This window comes from Rhipicephalus microplus, unplaced genomic scaffold (assembly GCF_043290135.1).
Source record: "Rhipicephalus microplus isolate Deutch F79 unplaced genomic scaffold, USDA_Rmic scaffold_416, whole genome shotgun sequence".
Taxonomy (NCBI): Eukaryota; Metazoa; Arthropoda; class Arachnida; order Ixodida; family Ixodidae; genus Rhipicephalus; species Rhipicephalus microplus.
The window spans coordinates 33,517-51,288 of NW_027464980.1; the positions used below are offsets into that span (position 1 = coordinate 33,517).

A 17,772-nucleotide genomic window follows, 5' to 3' on the forward strand; every position below is an offset into this window, starting at 1 on the left:
TTTTCCAAACAGTTAGTGCTCTTTGTGTTTCCTTTTCTCTTCATTTTCTTGAGTAATTTGTCTTCTGTGAGAATACTGAAGTCTTGTGTGTTACATCGTGTCTATGTTCTCTTGTTTGTACACGCCACTGAAGTGATTTTGTGACACCAGACAGTTGTACTGAACTGACATGTTGTTACCAGTTTGCAATAAACTTCCCTCTCCTAATAGCTGAACGGTGATACTTTATTACGCCTCTAGTAAGATGGCCACCGCAGCCGCCATCTTGCCAGAGGCTCGGATTCGCTCCTGGGCAATCATTTCCACTCCAGCAATTTTTATTCCTCCTTGTGTTAGTAATAGGCTGACAATCATTGAATAGTGTTCACATTCAGGCTGCTACAAGCTCTTTTGGCCAATCCCCTCGACTGGCTAGTGGGCCAGTATTCACAGGCAACAAACAAACAAACAAGCTGACATGAGAACGAAGCAGAAGAAGTTAGAGCGTGCTTGCGTTTGAGCCTCGCTCGCCGTACAGCTCCTCAAAAATTCGTAAATTACCACTTCCACTGCAAGTAGAAGCCTCGTTAGCTTGCTTTGTGCACCGAGCGACGGTCATCGGGAATGAGGCACTCCAAAAAACCGCTCGACGACGACGGTTCGAAGAGCAGTTTGGTGACTGAGAGCTCGGAGTTGCTGACTGAGGAGACGACACTGAAAGATGACGGAGAGAAGGCTTCTCCGAAAAGCACTTCTCGTGAGTTGGCGGCTGTTCAGGATGTCGCCCCTCCAGCCAGCACTCGTAATTCTGGCAAGCGATTGTCACGCCGCTTCAAGGTGGGTAGACGCGCTTTGGCAGGGTCACTTCGGGGGTACGAAAAAGCTAATGAAGTGGAATGTTCCTGTAGGACGACTACCGAAGATATGCGTACCATTGTAAAGGGGTGATGCGTCCACGAAACTGTTATGCGTGCTGATTGTTGCTATCTATAGTTGGATAGCCAGCTGCACTGTGCAAAAAGAATGGCACAAGAGCTGATGAGGGAACAGAGACCAGGGTTAAGAACAGCACTTAAAGCGAGAAAACTGTGTAGACAAAATAGATAGATAGATAGATAGATAGATAGATAGATAGATAGATAGATAGATAGATAGATAGATAGATAGATAGATAGATAGATAGATAGATAGATAGATAGATAGATAGATAGATAGATAGATAGATAGATATTTTGTAGTCATGTGCTTATCGCCAGAAAATGCATACAGGGCTCTTAGCGGGCAGTTAGCGTCAAGCTAGAAATCCACTTGATCGACATGTTTCGGTTGTCTCTTTTGAGTGTTGCATACTTCTTTAAGCACTGCACGAAGCTCGAAACTTTTTCATTCTTCATGAAACGCTGCTCGGCTGCTTTTCTGTCATGTACTCTTGAAATTTCAGTAACTACATAGGTACATCACAAGACTTCACTATAGACTCAGGCTGCGGTGAACGCCTGTTCTGCAGGGTATGGCACTGCAGGAATACCACGGACAAGCGTGGCCGAGCAGTGTCATGGACCGATCGAGCAAGGCTCGTCGGCAACAGGAGCAACCACGACAAGACTACGAGAGCAAACACAGCGGTCGCGCTCAGGCATCCGCAGCACTCGTGGAACGCGACACTGAACAACGTGTACAGGTGAGGGCGACTGTTCGCCCTACGAATACAGGCTTGAGCGAGTTTCTATGCGTCCATCTTGGTTTATACAGCTCACACGACACGTTGACGAAAAATGGGGTACACAGGACAAACGCTCGCTTGCAACTAACAGGCATTACGAAAAAACAAGCATACAAAGTGCTGTACAACATAACGAATCGACAAAAACATGGCACAAAAAAAAACTTACTGACGTCGTTCGTAGACTGACATTAATTAGGTTTGAGAGTTTTATTGAGTAGCAATGTGAGAATGTGCCACAGGGTGAGGGTGGAAAGATATAAACGCTTAGAAAACCGTCTTATGCATCGTTTATACTTTACTGGCATAATCATATTTTAATAATGGAGTGTTATTTGGTTACAATGTTTCGCTCAAGGAGCGCATGGCCTCCAACGACGCCGAAGAGTGGAAGACGGGGCGGAGCCGGGGCGCGCTATCGACGTCCTGCACAACGCTGGTACCGAGGGGCGCGTCCACACCCACGGAGGTTCCTGAGCGGCAACATTCATCTGCAACGGTGTCCGAGGCAAACACCGAATACAACGTGGGAGACAATCCGGATTCGCTGGGCATGCAGGACCGTCGCAAACCGAACATCTTGCTGTTCGACTCTTTGGTCAACCACGACAAAAGCTCAAGGAGCAACACGCCAGTTCCGTGGAAATTTAGAGACATTGGCACTAGCCCCTTCTTACCCCACTCCAGAGGCTACATGGAATTCAGCAGAAGACCGAGTAGGTACCTCGTAAATCAGTATGTTTGTAAGCATGAGAACTAATACATTTTTATCTGTTTACTCGTTAAGAGGATACTAAAGAAAAACAGTGACTTTGTTTTGATCAACAAATTGCACTCTGAAAACTAGCGTTATATTTTTCCCTGCGATATCCAAATTAGGGAAAGAAATTTAGGTCGGAGTTTAATTTTTAAATTTCATACTCAAATGCACATGCGGAACGTCTAAAATATCTAAATGTTCTTTCAGTATTTTGCCTACATGGGCTCTACCAAATTTTTCGAAACTTAGTATTTCATTTTTGTTGATTAGATACCACTTAGGGTCCAGTGGATGCCTTCGAAATCTATAACGTTTCAATGTTTGTTGCGAGAATCTCAAGGTCGCGTATCCACTGGTATTTTCTTTTCGTGTGTTTTCTCGCTTAGCAAGCGTCGTATTGTAGTATGCATGATGTTTCCGGGATTGGGAAATTGTGCCCTGCTCTTAAGCAACAAGTTGTTTGGCTCTTTAGTGTCCCATGAAGACAGCCTTTCATGCCTCAGCAGATGAATAAATGGTTGATCCCTTCACCATAGGAACAGTGGACATTCTTTACACTCTTCGAAGGGTAAAAATTTCTGCTGAAGAAATGGAGATGCCACACATTGCGTGAGAGTTTTGTCGCGATTAAGTCTCTTCTGGTAAAGGTTGCAACAAAAACGAACAGGGCAATTTTATTGTTTGATAAAATTTCGCCAACCACATCGCGAACAGAACAAGTGAGCTTTGCCACATTTGTCAATTCCTCATATCTCTCAGCAGATCGAATGCATGCACCTTATTATGGCCGAAAAGCTCATTTGTTCATCATGCCAGGAAACGGTGCAAAAGAACGGGGCATGAAGCTACAATATCACATGCACCAAGTACTGACTGCATTTATGTCCTCTTTGCCTGAGCGGTTTCCTAATATGAAGTCGTGCCAAGAAGCTGAAGTTTGCGATGTTTTAAACTCCTTGGTCGTGCTTTAAAGAACCATCATTGCTTTTCAGCTGTTAGCTATCCGGAAAGTCTGATGGACGTCGCTTCTTCACCGAGATCCACAGAACTTGATGCCTCAATCATCGTTTGCGTGGTCGTCGCCGTCCTGCTGGTGACGCTCCTTGCAATAACGCTCTTCGCTTGGAATAAGTTACGTTACGATGACTACTCGGCCGTAACAGACTCGGTAAATGAAGATGTCTGCTTCAACGCAGCCTGCGAAATGGTCGTCACACTGCTCGGCAAATCTCAAGATCCCAGTGTTCCACCCTGTAAGGACTTTTACCGACACACCTGCGGCCGATGGTATGACAAAAGTTCTCGTAGGGCTAGTTATGCTATAGAGAATCGCAACGATTTCCATGCCCGCGTCCACCACAACCTGGAACGCATGGCCAGTGCCACCGCATTCTCCAACTCATCTACCTATCAAATGGCATTATTTTACTCAAGCTGTCACCGATTTAAACACGAGCAGCGAATAACCCCAGTAGAAGGCGTTCTCAATATCTCGAGAATTGACGTTCATCAATGGCTCACTGTGACTTCTTTCCCTGAACTATTGGCCACAATCGTGACCGAATGTCTGCGCACCGGTCTTGTGTCTGTCATTAGCGTCAAGCGCGGTGAAGGGCAGCGAATTTACGTAGACAAGGGCGAGGCTCTAGTGAGCATCCTGACAGGTTACAGGGAGCGAGTGGCATATTTCGTGAAAGATGCGCTCGCTGCCCTGGGCTTGAATCGCAACTACACCTTGGCCACAGCGATTGTGGCTCTGGACTCCACAATAGAGTGGTTCAACTCTACGGCACCGTCAGAGTACCACAGCGTAGTGGTCCACGATCTACCTCCCCAGGGATTTGTCCTGGCCTGGGTGCTCGGCCTGAATCGTGGATTGCACAATCGCACCAAGGTGCATGGCCCCACGCCTCTCTTCGCCCGGCGACTTCCCGAAATATGGAATGTGATGTGGACTCTCAGCTCAGTCGATCTGAACTTGGCTTCTGTCTACAGTTTGCTGTTGCCCTTAGCGCAGATTATGAGCTACGCTGCCCCTCTCGGTGCCCAGGAGCTGGTTGGGGAGAGTGATGAGATTGACGTCTGCCTTCGAGTGACCGCGGAACGCTTCCGTATGAACTTTCCCACCTGGGTTGCGCAGACTATAGAGACTCCCGAGATCCATGGTTACGTCGGCGTCATGGTGAACGCTCTTGAAAGCGTGGCCACTGAGCATCCAGATATCCAGAAGGACCTTGTTCTTAACGCCACGGACTTTGCCGAAATGCAGATAAATACTACATGTAAGATTTTATCTTTACCAAAATAACGCATATGGATGAGCTAAAAGAACGATGAAAACCCTTCTATCAACATAAATGGGAATGTGCTTTATTAGCCTTTGAGCTCAAAATTGACACCGCTTAGTTTAGCTTTTTGTTTCAGGTAGACTAATGAATGGTGTACTCGTCTTGTGGACAAGTTTGTATGTGTCAACATATTGTTCCATTAACTTACTACAAAGTGCCATAAATTTGCTATCTCATGTAAAATAATTAACAGCAGTAACACCGTGTGACATGTAACTCTCACAAATAAGTGTAAGCAGAGAATGGCTGGACAATTTATTCGACAGAGGCATCCGCCGGGCTGTTATCATTGGAGAACATTCAACTTTAAGACATACATTAAGTCATGGAACACCTCCACTTTGCTTCAGCGCTAAATTTTCGTTACTAATCATTACCGACAAGGCGGAATGCCTATCTTGCGCCAGTGCTGATGCAAGGTGGTACTACATTTCTATACTTACGTCACAAAGCATCTGTAGTCTCCACGAAAAGTCGTTGTATCAAAACGTCAGCTCCAAGGACGTCCCATGTGTAATGATATTTCATCCAAACTTATGGTGCAGATATATATGGAAGGGGAATGCCGCGAGCTGTGCCTCAAATGGACTCTGAGAACTTCTTGGGCAACATTGTCACCCTGATTGGTGAAGATGTCATCGACAGCGACGAGACGTGGTACCATCTAACGTCTCAGACTGAACGGTTACCTCAGTTACGACGGCAAGGTGTTACTCGTGCCGACAATGTACATCGTCACCGACATGCTTCACGCCGAAGCCTCCGATCCCATACTCGATTACTCCACAGTCGGCGTCAGGGTCCTGGCCGCGTGGGCAAGCATCTTAGTGGAGCGGGTGAGTGACGCATTCACGCTGGCAGTTAAGAGAGGCTGCTGTGAGAGAGGAACAGGAGACGCAGGAGTCGCACTTCAGAATAGATGTCTACAACGACATACGCGACCTGTCCGTCGCAATAGTGTGATAATTGGCGCCGTCATATCTACTATGAGAAAGTTGGTACATAAGTGCATTGAAATGTTGAAAGCAGTGGTTGTCAAATGAAGATCCGCTAAGCTACTTCAGGGGTCCAAAACACCACGCTCGGGAGGAAATAAAGCTTGTTTTTTTTAAACTACACTACAGGGACATTACAAAAGCTACTCATTTTTTGTTTTTTATTGCTTAACCACATGGCATGGCATTTTTTCAGTGTGGCGTAACTGAATTATGTTTGCCCTTCCTGTTATGATGGCTGTAAAGCTTTTGTTAGATATTTCGACGACAGATGCATAGCGCGTTTCTTCAAGGTGAGAGTGTTTCTTGGGAAACTTGAGCGCAGAATTTTTGTTCTGTATTTTTGTCTGTCTGTCACACAATTCAGCCGCCTGGCCCAAGTTTAGGCACTTGCTGAACGCCCAGCCATCTTGAACTGGTGGCTGCATTCGTACTTGTGAACATTGCCTATAAGAAAGCAAATATTATGCATATTTGAGGCGCAAAATCAATACTTAAATATTAGGTGGTGTGTTACATCACGAAAAAATACATAGATTGGTAATTGTAAAGACCCTAGTGTTTTTAGGTTGCCCTAAAATGCCACGCTATGCACGAAAAAAGCCGGTGTTTTTTCACGATACGTTGAAAATGAGACGCTATGCACGAAAACGTGCTCTTCCGACGATATAGTGCTGCCACCTGGCAGAGGCCCTGGATGCACAAGCTCATGTTTTCCGGCGTCACTGACAGATGGCGTCCGTATTTCACCCAGTGTCTTCTCTTTTTTACGATGCCAGCAAGGTGCGGCCGATTCAAAATAGAGCAGGTGCTACCTGAGGCAAGGCAAAACATAAATGGCCGCCTGGCCGCCTGGCAACACACTATCGTCTTTCGATGACATTTGCAGGAAAGCGCGCATATTGGCGGCCATTTTTTCCACGCTTGTATACTTGAAAGCAGACGCAGCTACTGAAAAAGGTGGAATGTGACTGCACACCATGAAACAAATCGACAAACTTGTGGGATAGAATGGCGTACTACCTCAGTTTGACCATTCTTTGCCGGGTAAGAATAAAAGGCACCTATTTCACGCTCCTTGTTAGTTCATTTATGACTCCCACTTTCTCTCACTGCAAGAGGTTCCGCAATTACTTCTATTGATCCACAGCTAGGGCGTCTCAGAAACATCATTGGCAGAGAACCACTGGTTTAAAAGGACACTACAAGGATTTGGCTTAGATTAAGTAACTGCACTCTGAAAACACTCTTGATGTTTTACTACCGCATGTTTAATATTAGCGGAAGAAATAAAGGGTAGAGTTAGATTTTTTTATTTTGCACCATAATTTCCGTGCATGACGTAATAAAAATTCAAAACGTATCTTTCTTACTTTCCTGACATTGGCTCGTAGAAATTTTTTCACGCTTCCTATTCGAGGAATATGGCACCCACAGCTCAAAATTTAGTTCATTTTCATCTATTAGAAGTTATGTCTGACCCAGCAGACGCCTTCAAAATGTCCTACATGACGGTGTTTGGAGCGGGGATCGCAAAACTGCGTCTCCTACCACATTTTTTTTTTTCGCGCGTTTTCTTGCTTACCAAGCGTCGTGTGGCGGGGAGCGTGGTGTTTTCAAGATTATAAAATAGCACTTCACAGTTGAGCGAAAAATTGTTTTGCCATTTAGTGTCTTTTAAGCTCTTAACCCTCTGATCATCCACAGGTTCCCTGGTTTAGTAGCGTAGCAGAATTTAAATCGGTGACCAATTAACCGTGAATTGATGCTTTCTGACCAACGTGTTGCGTTTGCACTACGCTCAGCTTCGTATCACAACTGCTATGACTCATGGATACTGTTATTGTAGGGTCTATACTCCACAGAGAAGCTTCTAGGGCTGCCGTCAAGCTAATATCATGCCATGAAAAGTAAACTTCGCTGAACATCAAAGGACATTGTCTCTATTTTCTCCAGCACCAAGTACATGCGCGTGACAATTTAGAATTCAATACGTGCTTTTGGCCTCTATCATTTTTTTGCCAAAATTTGCGAGATTATGCTATGTGTTTTGTCAAGTTTTGTTACGCTATTGTAGGGTTCGCTAAGTACAGCAACGTATTCTAGGTGTTGATGGGCATTGCTAAGTTTGTGCTTAGTCTTGTTCACCGTTGCTATGCCTCGCTGTGTGTGGCGAGGTTATGCTCTGTTGTACTAATGTTTGTCAAGCTGCCAAGTATGCCTAAACGCGCCAGGACCCTTTCTGTCACCATAAGCGAGCATTAATTCTCCGCACTTGACTACTAAACGGAAAAGATTTGAGTCTTGTCGGGTGGTGTCCAGTCGTTGCGTTTTTAGCAAAGCGCCACTAGTGAAGGCCACGCCCAGTTTTTAAATGCGAATCACTTCTTATCCAACCTTGGGGATTTTGACCGTATATAATATATATATATATATATATATATATATATATATATATATATATATATATATATATATATATATATATATATATATATATATATATATATGCAGGCATCGTAGTTCAGTGGCCGTAGCGTTGCATATAGTCAAGTAGAACCTGCGTGAATGGTCACAACGTGGTTTATTTCGACGTTTTGGCCTAGAGTCTGGCCTTCATCAGGATTGAAGGTAGAGTTTGTTGATGCTCAGCTTTATACAATTTCAAATCAGAGGGGGGAGAGAGAAAAAGGGAAAAACACAGAAAAAAGAAGAAAGGAAAGAAAAACAGAGGAAAAGAATATAAGCTGGACTTCCCCCGGGCGCTCCCCTTCCACTCTTCCTTCCACTTCCGCCTCCAACTCTTTCCCTTTTTCCTTTTCACCTTTCTGATGTCTGAGGTCTGTGTATGCTTCCTTTCACTAACGCATTCTTCCCGACCAGATGGCGCCTCCTGGCTCTGGCGGTTCGGTGTGGGGCAAAAAGAGCCTTTTTAACAAGTTTAAGCCATTAACTAATCAGCGCCCCGTCGACATTTCGTCGTAGAAAGAGGGGTGCCGCGTATTGCGGCGGAGGCTGGTAAGCGGGCGCAATGCGAATTCCTTGCCCGCTTCTGGATTACGCGTGCAGTAGGGGCCTCCCGACTGTGCACATGGTTGCTGTTGGGCATGTCATGCTTGGCACAATTGATTGGGTATTAAAGTAAAAACAGACTCATTAAACAGTAAAACATATCTCATTAATATTGTGTCAAAACACGGAAAAGCGAGCCCTTAGGTATACACTTATTTCCCTTATATATATTTGTATATATATATATATATATATAAACAAGCCACCTACGCCTTTCAGCTCTCTAGGACGTTTCGATAATGGGTAGTTACCAAAATTGGCATGACATAAGGTTGACTGTATAATGAGCATAAATGGGTAGTAATAACATGAAAATAATGATGGGTATGTCATGAATGTCATGATTTACATGTTATGACCTTGCTGCTCTTATGGTGGTTTCGTTCATATATAGAATATGGCAAAACTGGTTTGATATGACATGACTACACGGTGAACCAAGTGGCAGGCCCTAACATGAAAATCATTACAATACATGTAAGTCATGAATTCACACCACGCTCATGGTGCGCTCATGGTCGTTTCACCAACTTCACATATAACAAATTTGGTATTACATGACGTGAATGGACCGCGAAGATAAATCCCACGTCTAAACACGATAATCATCATATGCGTGTCATGTAAAACATGACTACATGCTACGGTCATAGAGCACTTGCGGCCATTTCGCAAGCTTCACATGTACCAACTTCAGTATTCCATGACATGAATGAATGACGAAAGCAAATGCTCGGCTCAAACGTGATAATAATCACATGAAGTCATGTACGGCATAATTTACATGTCACGCTCATGGCGCGTTTGCGGCCGGTTCACTGTAGCATGATATTCAACTTATTTGCCAACAACTGCTGGTGCTGGTATTGCAAATGCTAGGGCTGCCATCGTTATGCGGCTATAAACGACATACTTGAATCTTGTCTAGATACATGAGTGCGCATAACATTTATACTGGTGTTTGCTGCGTACTAATTGCGTTCGTCACGTAACATTTTTCTATTTTAAAGTGACATATCATCCTTCCTCATTCGTGCTTCGCATATCGTCAATTCACACTGTACGTGAGATCTACCAATTTGTTTTTAGCCTAGAAGCTGGCACTGGTACGCAAGGCCCATATAGCGACATATGAAGATGGTGAAGCGTGCGGGCATATATGTACAGCTGTGCTACAGTTTGCTAGGGGATAGGTGACGACCTGGCACTGAGAGATATTTTTTACTCGTTGTGTGATACTCCATTGAAGAACCTCTGCTCCTGAAAGATTCGATAGCAGTATTTGATGGCTTGGTGACCGCGTGATGACGGATATTCTTTGATAAGATAAACGTGTGTTGATCGCTTGAATGAGACGGTGCGCGTTTTTTCAGAGCCCGACCCTCAGTTCCAAACTGGCAAAGATGAAGCGATGTGCGAAGGCCCGGATGAATGCTACCGAAAAATGGCCGGGCGGTAAAGGTGTTCCTGAGGGCACCCTGCGCTGGATGCTTCTCCTGCCTTGGGCGCTCGACGTGGCTCTTATCGCCGCCCGTCGGCGCCATCCCGGACACACGAACAAGGTCGTGGACACCATGTCCAGGGACCAGCTCTTCTTCCGCCGTTTTTGCCAGACAACGTGCGGAAATGCCCGAGGAGCGGCGCTGTGCGACTACGGCACGCGACATTCGGTGCTATTCGCCAACGCATTCGGATGCCAAGAGGCGTTGCCGCTCGCCTGCTAGTAAGCGCCCACGTCTCCTTGGAGGTGTCCAGCGTAGCGAGGTGGCACTGTGCCGTGGCGGTGGGAGGAAGACATTTACTATCACAGCATATATGGTTCTGGTCCTATATCTTTCTCGATAGTCAGCGTGGCTCTTCCGGTGCATTTGATACATTTTAATTTTTTTCATCTTCGTTCGCATCGAGTCACCTGTTTAACCGCCACCAAAGCGTTACGTTACATGTGACAGTATTCTTTCTATTACATAGAAGCGCGTGTGCTCGCTTTTCTTCTACTTGATGCTAGGACCGTTTTACTATGTGTTCACATAATAGCTGCTCTCGCCTAATTGAAATGTTGCATATTTGCCACTAAAATGTTGCATGTTTGCCCATGACTTGCAAGCATACCCAAAACATCCCATTTCTTTATTGGTTGTTTTAATTAACTGTTCAAATATTTGTGTATGAATTATTATTATTATTTATTCATTTACTCGCAATTGCGTGGGTCCATGTTGGCGTAGGTAAGAGGAGTAAAATATTCAATCAACCTTTCAAGTTTTCCGAAGAAAGATGAGACACTTCAACGTGACATTACCTGAAGAAACATTAATCGAATATCCGAAGTAATTACTATTTAGCAATTATAAAGATGCAATTATATGCTTTGTTTACCTGCAATTTTTTGTTTACGCTTAATTTTCAGGCTGTTTTATAAGCCCGTGATTATTGCAAGCATACTTGGAATTCATGTAACGGTTTCTTGTTTCATATTTTCTATACAAGACACTTTTCCTTAGCCCACGCTTCACACGGTGACAATCCATTTTTATTTATTTATACAGTACTGCCGATAGGTGATTTTGAAGACTTTAGATATTCAAATTCAAGGCATTCCTTCTCAATAGTGATATTACGAGGCATGTGCCGCATCAATTAAGCCTAGTCAATGTAAATTCGCCAGATCCCACGTACCTTTGCAATCCAGGTTGTGGGAAACATGCGGATGGAAGGTGACTGTGTTGCAAAATATTGTTAGTGCACAAAACGTGGCGAAGTAGCGCTAAAAATATGCCTGAATTCACGCGCGTACATACATTAAACGACCAGATATGTTTCATATCACCACCTGTTTACAGTCGCGTATCGATGCCAACAGCACATAGACATTAGCAACACCAGAAGCGGTAAGCTTATCCGAAGACAGAGCGCGAGAACAGAACGACGACAAAGAGTTAAGAAATGTCGTCGTGCGGTTCCCGCGCTATAACTATCGTCATGTCATACCAACTAGCTCAAACTGCGACACCTATACGAAGCTCTGGTACTCGCGAGGATGGTAGCCATGGACACTGCTACATGAAACACAACCAGCGGATAGCGCTTAACTACAATTGACCTTAACCCAACGTGACGGCCGTATGATAGGAGTATATATGTATTGTTTCTAAAATTATATATCCAGCACTGCAACCACAATTGGCGTGTCACGAATGTTAGGGTCTATTTGAAATGTAGTTCCGAGACTTCGGATGGCTAAATAGTAGAATACTTGAGTGCCATGAAGAATGCTAGGGTTTGATTCCTGCTGGGACCCTGAAATTTAATCTTGCCGATTCATCGGGTCGACGCGGCGGATGTCAGCTTCTTTCTTAACGCTCACGGGTTAAAATAACGCATATCTCTTAGCACCGTTACTTGGTAGGCATAAACTATCAATCACCTGTGGCACATACCCGCATACACGCGGCATATACCTGCCTGCGGTTAGGTGCCGTATGTCTGGTAGAAAGGGTTTCATGATGTACGTGACGAGATTGTGCCATTTCTTGCCTCATGACCAGAGAGTCATATTCGTCAAATGATCTTACCCTGTCATAAGTTAAAGCTGGGATCCCGAGAGCATACAGACGTAGAAGGCAAGGTAGATAGATAGATAGATAGATAGATAGATAGATAGATAGATAGATAGATAGATAGATAGATAGATAGATAGATAGATAGATAGATAGATAGATAGATAGATTTGTATTTACTGTTGATAACTTCTACATTTTGCCTATTTTGTTTATATTTATCATGACAAGGCTATTAACCGGTGTTGCGGCCATAAGCAGATGTATTTATACATTGAAAAATGGACTGCTTCAACCACCTTAGTGAAAACAACACTCACGAAACATTGCAACCAATGAGGTCGAAAATCGTAAATACATGCGAATCAAATAGTAGCAGCATATTTACCCTCGCACATAAACAATTATACAAATATTTTGTGATATCTGGCATAAATGCCTTTTTATATATTTTGGAAACACTTCTGTATTAGTGGAAACTTGTATTCCTCCTCATTACTCGGTATTTTTTCCTCTACATTGTTTTCAATCTTCTGGCATTTTATTAACCCATCTGCCAAAATTTACTCTTTTTAATCGCTTTATGGGTGTGTTTGAAAGTAACGTATCGTGTATCAACTACCGCTATCATTGTTGACGGCACTGTCAGTTTTCTGTCATGTAGGTGCTTATGTAGGGCCTCAGAAGCACAGAACCTACACTTTTTAGCTACTGGCCTCTGGCTTTTTTGGGCACTTTTACAATATGAGAAAAATCAAAGACGTTTTTTTTTTTTCATTCCAATGAAACGCATTGTGACACGAGAAGGAAAAGCAGCATCACATGTTAGAACGATCAAAACCCCAACATAAACAGAGAGAGCATTTAGGAAGGAAATACAGACCTTTTTCCAACTTGATCTGACCTTTAGTTTGAAAGACCACATGGCCTTTCACATAGTTCAATTTATGTGCTAACAGCACATTTGCTTGATGAATATGAGAAAAATTTCAAGAACGATGACGCCTAACTCAAGTCGCAGCGAATGGGCGCATAAGCAAAGCTATAAATTACTCTAATTGTTATCTCCCACTGTATGTCTGCTAGTCGCATAAAAATGATTCGAAACAAGCATTCGTGAATTTGAGGTGTAGCGCACTTCACACGCGGAATAAATACGGTGGGCGGCAGAAAGCCTCGAGTCATGAGATAGCAGCGCCATCCTGCCAGCATCAAGTCAGGCACTTTTGTTGGTTTCTCCAAGCGGCTTGAAGAGGGCGACGCTGCATAACCAACATAAACTTTCGAGTAGGCGGACGCAGTAAGCGCTCCTCTGTTGTAACAGACTTACACAGAGTATGTGCGGATAATAAACAAGTGTCCTCTAAGAGATCAAGACACATGTGTTTCATTCAGACATGAAAATAAGAGAGAATCAGTAGTAAAAAGACCTCTGCTCTATACGTAAACATAGAATAATAAGAAAGCAAGAGTGGCATACGCAGTCAGTGATGAAGGTTATGAGAAGTCCACTTTACAGGACATTTTTCCAACTTTATCAAACCCTGTTTAACGTTTACATCTTCAGTATGCATTTCTTATAGTTAAGAATGTGTATTATTGAATAATAGCTATTTTAGCTACTTAGGGATAGCTTGCCTGTGGGTTGATGCTGTGATATATTCTTCAGGGCAAAGCGTTATGGCATCGTGTTTGAGGAATAGGGAACCGGCAGTACCACTAAACTCGGGAAATACACCGGTAACTGCGCCCAATGCTTTTAACTTAGTGACCTAATGTACATGCCTCGCCGCTACACAAGGGCTACAACATCGTGTGCGATATTCCGCGTGCGGCGCTTATAACGCTTCCGCTACAACGATGGTGTTTTCTATCCATGTTCCAAAAGCTCTTCATGTTTAACCTTTGGAGTGATAATAGCTAGTACCACCACTCACTGCATTTGTTTGCACTCCAACTGTTTTAAAATGCGAAAAATTTCTTAGCAGACTGCATGCACTATTACAGCTTCTATCTATCTATCTATCTATCTATCTATCTATCTATCTATCTATCTATCTATCTATCTATCTATCTATCTATCTATCTATCTATCTATCTATCTATCTATCTATCTATCTATCTATCTATCTATCTATCTATCTATCTATCTATCTATCTATCTATCTATCTATCTATCTATCTATCTATCTATCTATCTATCTATCTATCTATCTATCTATCTATCTATCTATCTATCTATCTATCTAGCCGCTTACGCCTGGGTGCCCTCGTGGTCGTCTCCTTTAAGCGCACACACACACACACACACACACACACACACACACACACACACACACACACACACGCACACGCACACGCACACACGCACACACGCACACACACACACACACACACACACACACACACACACACACACACACACACACACACACACACACACACCAAAACTTGCATGAAAGGGCATTAGTGTTTGACGACCTCGGTGAAGGGGCCAACATGAATAACGGGAAATTCTTGTCGCGTACATCAATGAAACCCTTTTTTCAGTCACGTGTTATACTTACCTGTTTACCACAGCTTCATGAATACGGCTATGATCCACAGGTTATTGATAGTTTGTATCAAACCGGCATCGATAGTAACAGGCTTTCATAGTTCTATACGCTACATGTTGTAAAGCTTGTATCGCGGGCGCGCTAGCGTTGGCAGCGTTGTCGGTGATGGAAAAATAGGAGGAACGCAATGATAGAAAACTGCGGTGAAAACCGAAATAGAACTAGGCTCTCTGCGTGGTAGTCAGGCATTCTACCACAGAGCTATGTCAGTGCTAAAAATTGCTCATGAAAAAGGCCCTACAATGGCTTGATATCACGGCAACGTTAATGTGGTGGCACTGTTCACTATCGGCTTTTGTTACATTGTAAGGAACATTATATAATAACTCCTAGGATTTAACCCTTGCCGAACCCGGTATACTATGTAAAGCATTTCTTATTACATTCACGTCATCGCATACAGTAGCGTGCACATTTAAAACTGACATCTGTGCACTACCATGAATACCTACGATACGTCGTACCAAGCCCCGTGCACCGCGGTGGTCAAGTGGCTAAGATACTCGGCTGCTGACCCGCAGGTCGTGGGATCAAATCCCGGCTGTGACGGCTGCATTTCCGATGTAGGCGGAAATGTTGTAGGCCCGTATGCTCAGATTTGGGTGCACATTAAAGAACCCCAGGTGGTCCGAATTTCTGGAACCCTCTACTACGGCGTCTCTCATAATCATATGGTGGCTTTGGGACGTTAAACCTCACATATCAGTCAATCAATCAAGTACGTCGTACCATATATGATACCCTCTGTTGCGCCTGAAGTAAACGTGCCTGGTAAAAAAAAAACGGTCAATGCAGTAGCTAGAGGGGTGCAGAAGGGGGGGGGGGCACTATAGGCTTCATTCACCTCCATATTGTCGATTCCTGAAAAAAGAACACTGCTAAACCGTTAAGGTATATAGCAAATGGTTCCTCCTAATTCGAAAAAAGTTCCTCGCTACACTGCTCCCGCCAGACACATAGCTCTACTCGAAATCCACAAAGAAGTCAGTCCGACTAGCAACGTTGCACTCAAAGAGCAAAAACTAGGCCACTATATTCACCTGCGTCGCATGACATTGACTCCCACAAAGGGTGGGATCTGCCCAATCTATTTCCTATCTCGTTTCATTTTACTTCCAAATCGCTACTTGATTTTTGCATTAAAGCAACCCTACCTTTTCAGTAAAGGTATGGTAAGGTAAAACTACCTAAATATTGAATTTTCAATTTTGACAGCGAGACAGAGAGAGAATAATTTGAGATAAAGGCCGGGAGGTCAACCATAATTGTAGCATCCGGTTTGCTAGTTTGCACTATGGGGCGGGGGAAGAAAGATGACAAGGAAAACAAAGAGAAATGTAGGCGCGCTTGGAAGCACAAACATGCGGAAGCCCGACGTCAAGCAACCGCTCTATAAACGGTGTAAATATCGCGCCAAAGTGCGGCCCGCACCCTCTGGGGTAAGCAGTACGCACACATAAAAACTTTGTTTTTCTCAAATTGTGTTTTTTTAATGAACTTTGGAACTTCAATGTACCTTCTCTCAGAAAATACTGAATCGATTCTGATGAAACTTTGCATGCTAGACCTTAACCAAGTTGAAAAAATCTGAATTAAAAAAACTGCTGTTTTCGTGAAACAACAAGCTGTTAAAAATTACACTGCAACACGCACCCTCTGTGCCTTTGTGAATGCAGGTATTTAAAATTTTTAACATGTCTGGTTTATACCAGGGTGCACCACGACTCCACTAACGTACTTCCGTCATGGAATTGACGTTTAAAAGTATACCAACAGATTGCAAAAAAAAAATTGGCCCCAAATCTGCATGTTACACTGAAAATGTCGTCGAAAGACGATAGTCTTGCGTGTGGGGAGAGTGAACAAAACGTTTATTTGGTGTTCTGCGCAAGAAAATTGGTGAATGGTATTCTGGAAGCGCAAGGATAGAGTTTCTCGAGCATGTAGCGGAGGCGAACGAGCGCATCGAGACAAGTTAGACACGAGCGGCATCTGGCAGTTATCTTAGAAAACGAAGGCGTGCGCATCCGCGGAGAAAGACGCGCGACTGTCTCAGAGGTGATAAGATGTAGAACGCAAAGCGACGGGCAGGTGCCACCACCGTGTCGTCTTAGCAAAACGTTGGAAACACTTACCTTTTTGAGCAACGCGTTGCACTGTCAGCACAGCGCCATAAACGCTACAGTCCTTATAGTTACTTGTGTGTGCCTCTTCTAGTACAAAGGCACACATACAAAATATCGACGTGTTGTTATGGCGCCTAAGATATGCGCAATAATTGCTTTTTAATTGACAATTGCACGGCACAACTATGAACGTACAATCTTGAGCAATATTGGTGGGTGCTGCGGATAGGGTCGGCCGTATGGTACTGTTTGAGGTATCGTTAAGGGTGGTGTTGCGGCTCTCGGCACTGTTCACCCGTAGACGCTACGGATCCCAGTGCCGATCACCAGTTGTTGCGGACCGGGGTCTGCCCGGTCTTTTGTGGTAGCGTGGTGTAGCTTCGGGTTGAGGAAACGAACGCTCACAAGATGGGGATACGAAAGACAAATAGGTTTATGGCACTATTTACAAATATTTACAGCATAGAAAGGTTAGGAGTTTCAAAAACCACGAGCGTGGTGGTTGAACCGTTACATGGTTTAGAGCAACGTCCTGGGCTCTGCAGCGTCGTTTTAAACCCTGTCGGGCTCCTTCTTCTTGATTGGAACATC

At 43.9% G+C, this 17,772-nt stretch overlaps 1 protein-coding gene across 1 annotated transcript; it reads left to right on the forward strand.

The window, feature by feature from the left end:
* The first annotated feature begins 603 nt into the window (after nucleotides 1–603).
* LOC142794406 (uncharacterized) lies at nucleotides 604–6,402 on the forward strand. Its single transcript, XM_075885895.1, has 4 exons — nucleotides 604–816; nucleotides 1,487–1,660; nucleotides 2,061–2,418; nucleotides 3,455–6,402. Exons 1-4 carry the CDS (start codon nucleotides 604–606, stop codon nucleotides 4,768–4,770), a joined length of 2,061 nt encoding a protein of 686 aa, XP_075742010.1. The 3' UTR covers nucleotides 4,771–6,402.
* The last annotated feature ends 11,370 nt before the right edge of the window (nucleotides 6,403–17,772 follow it).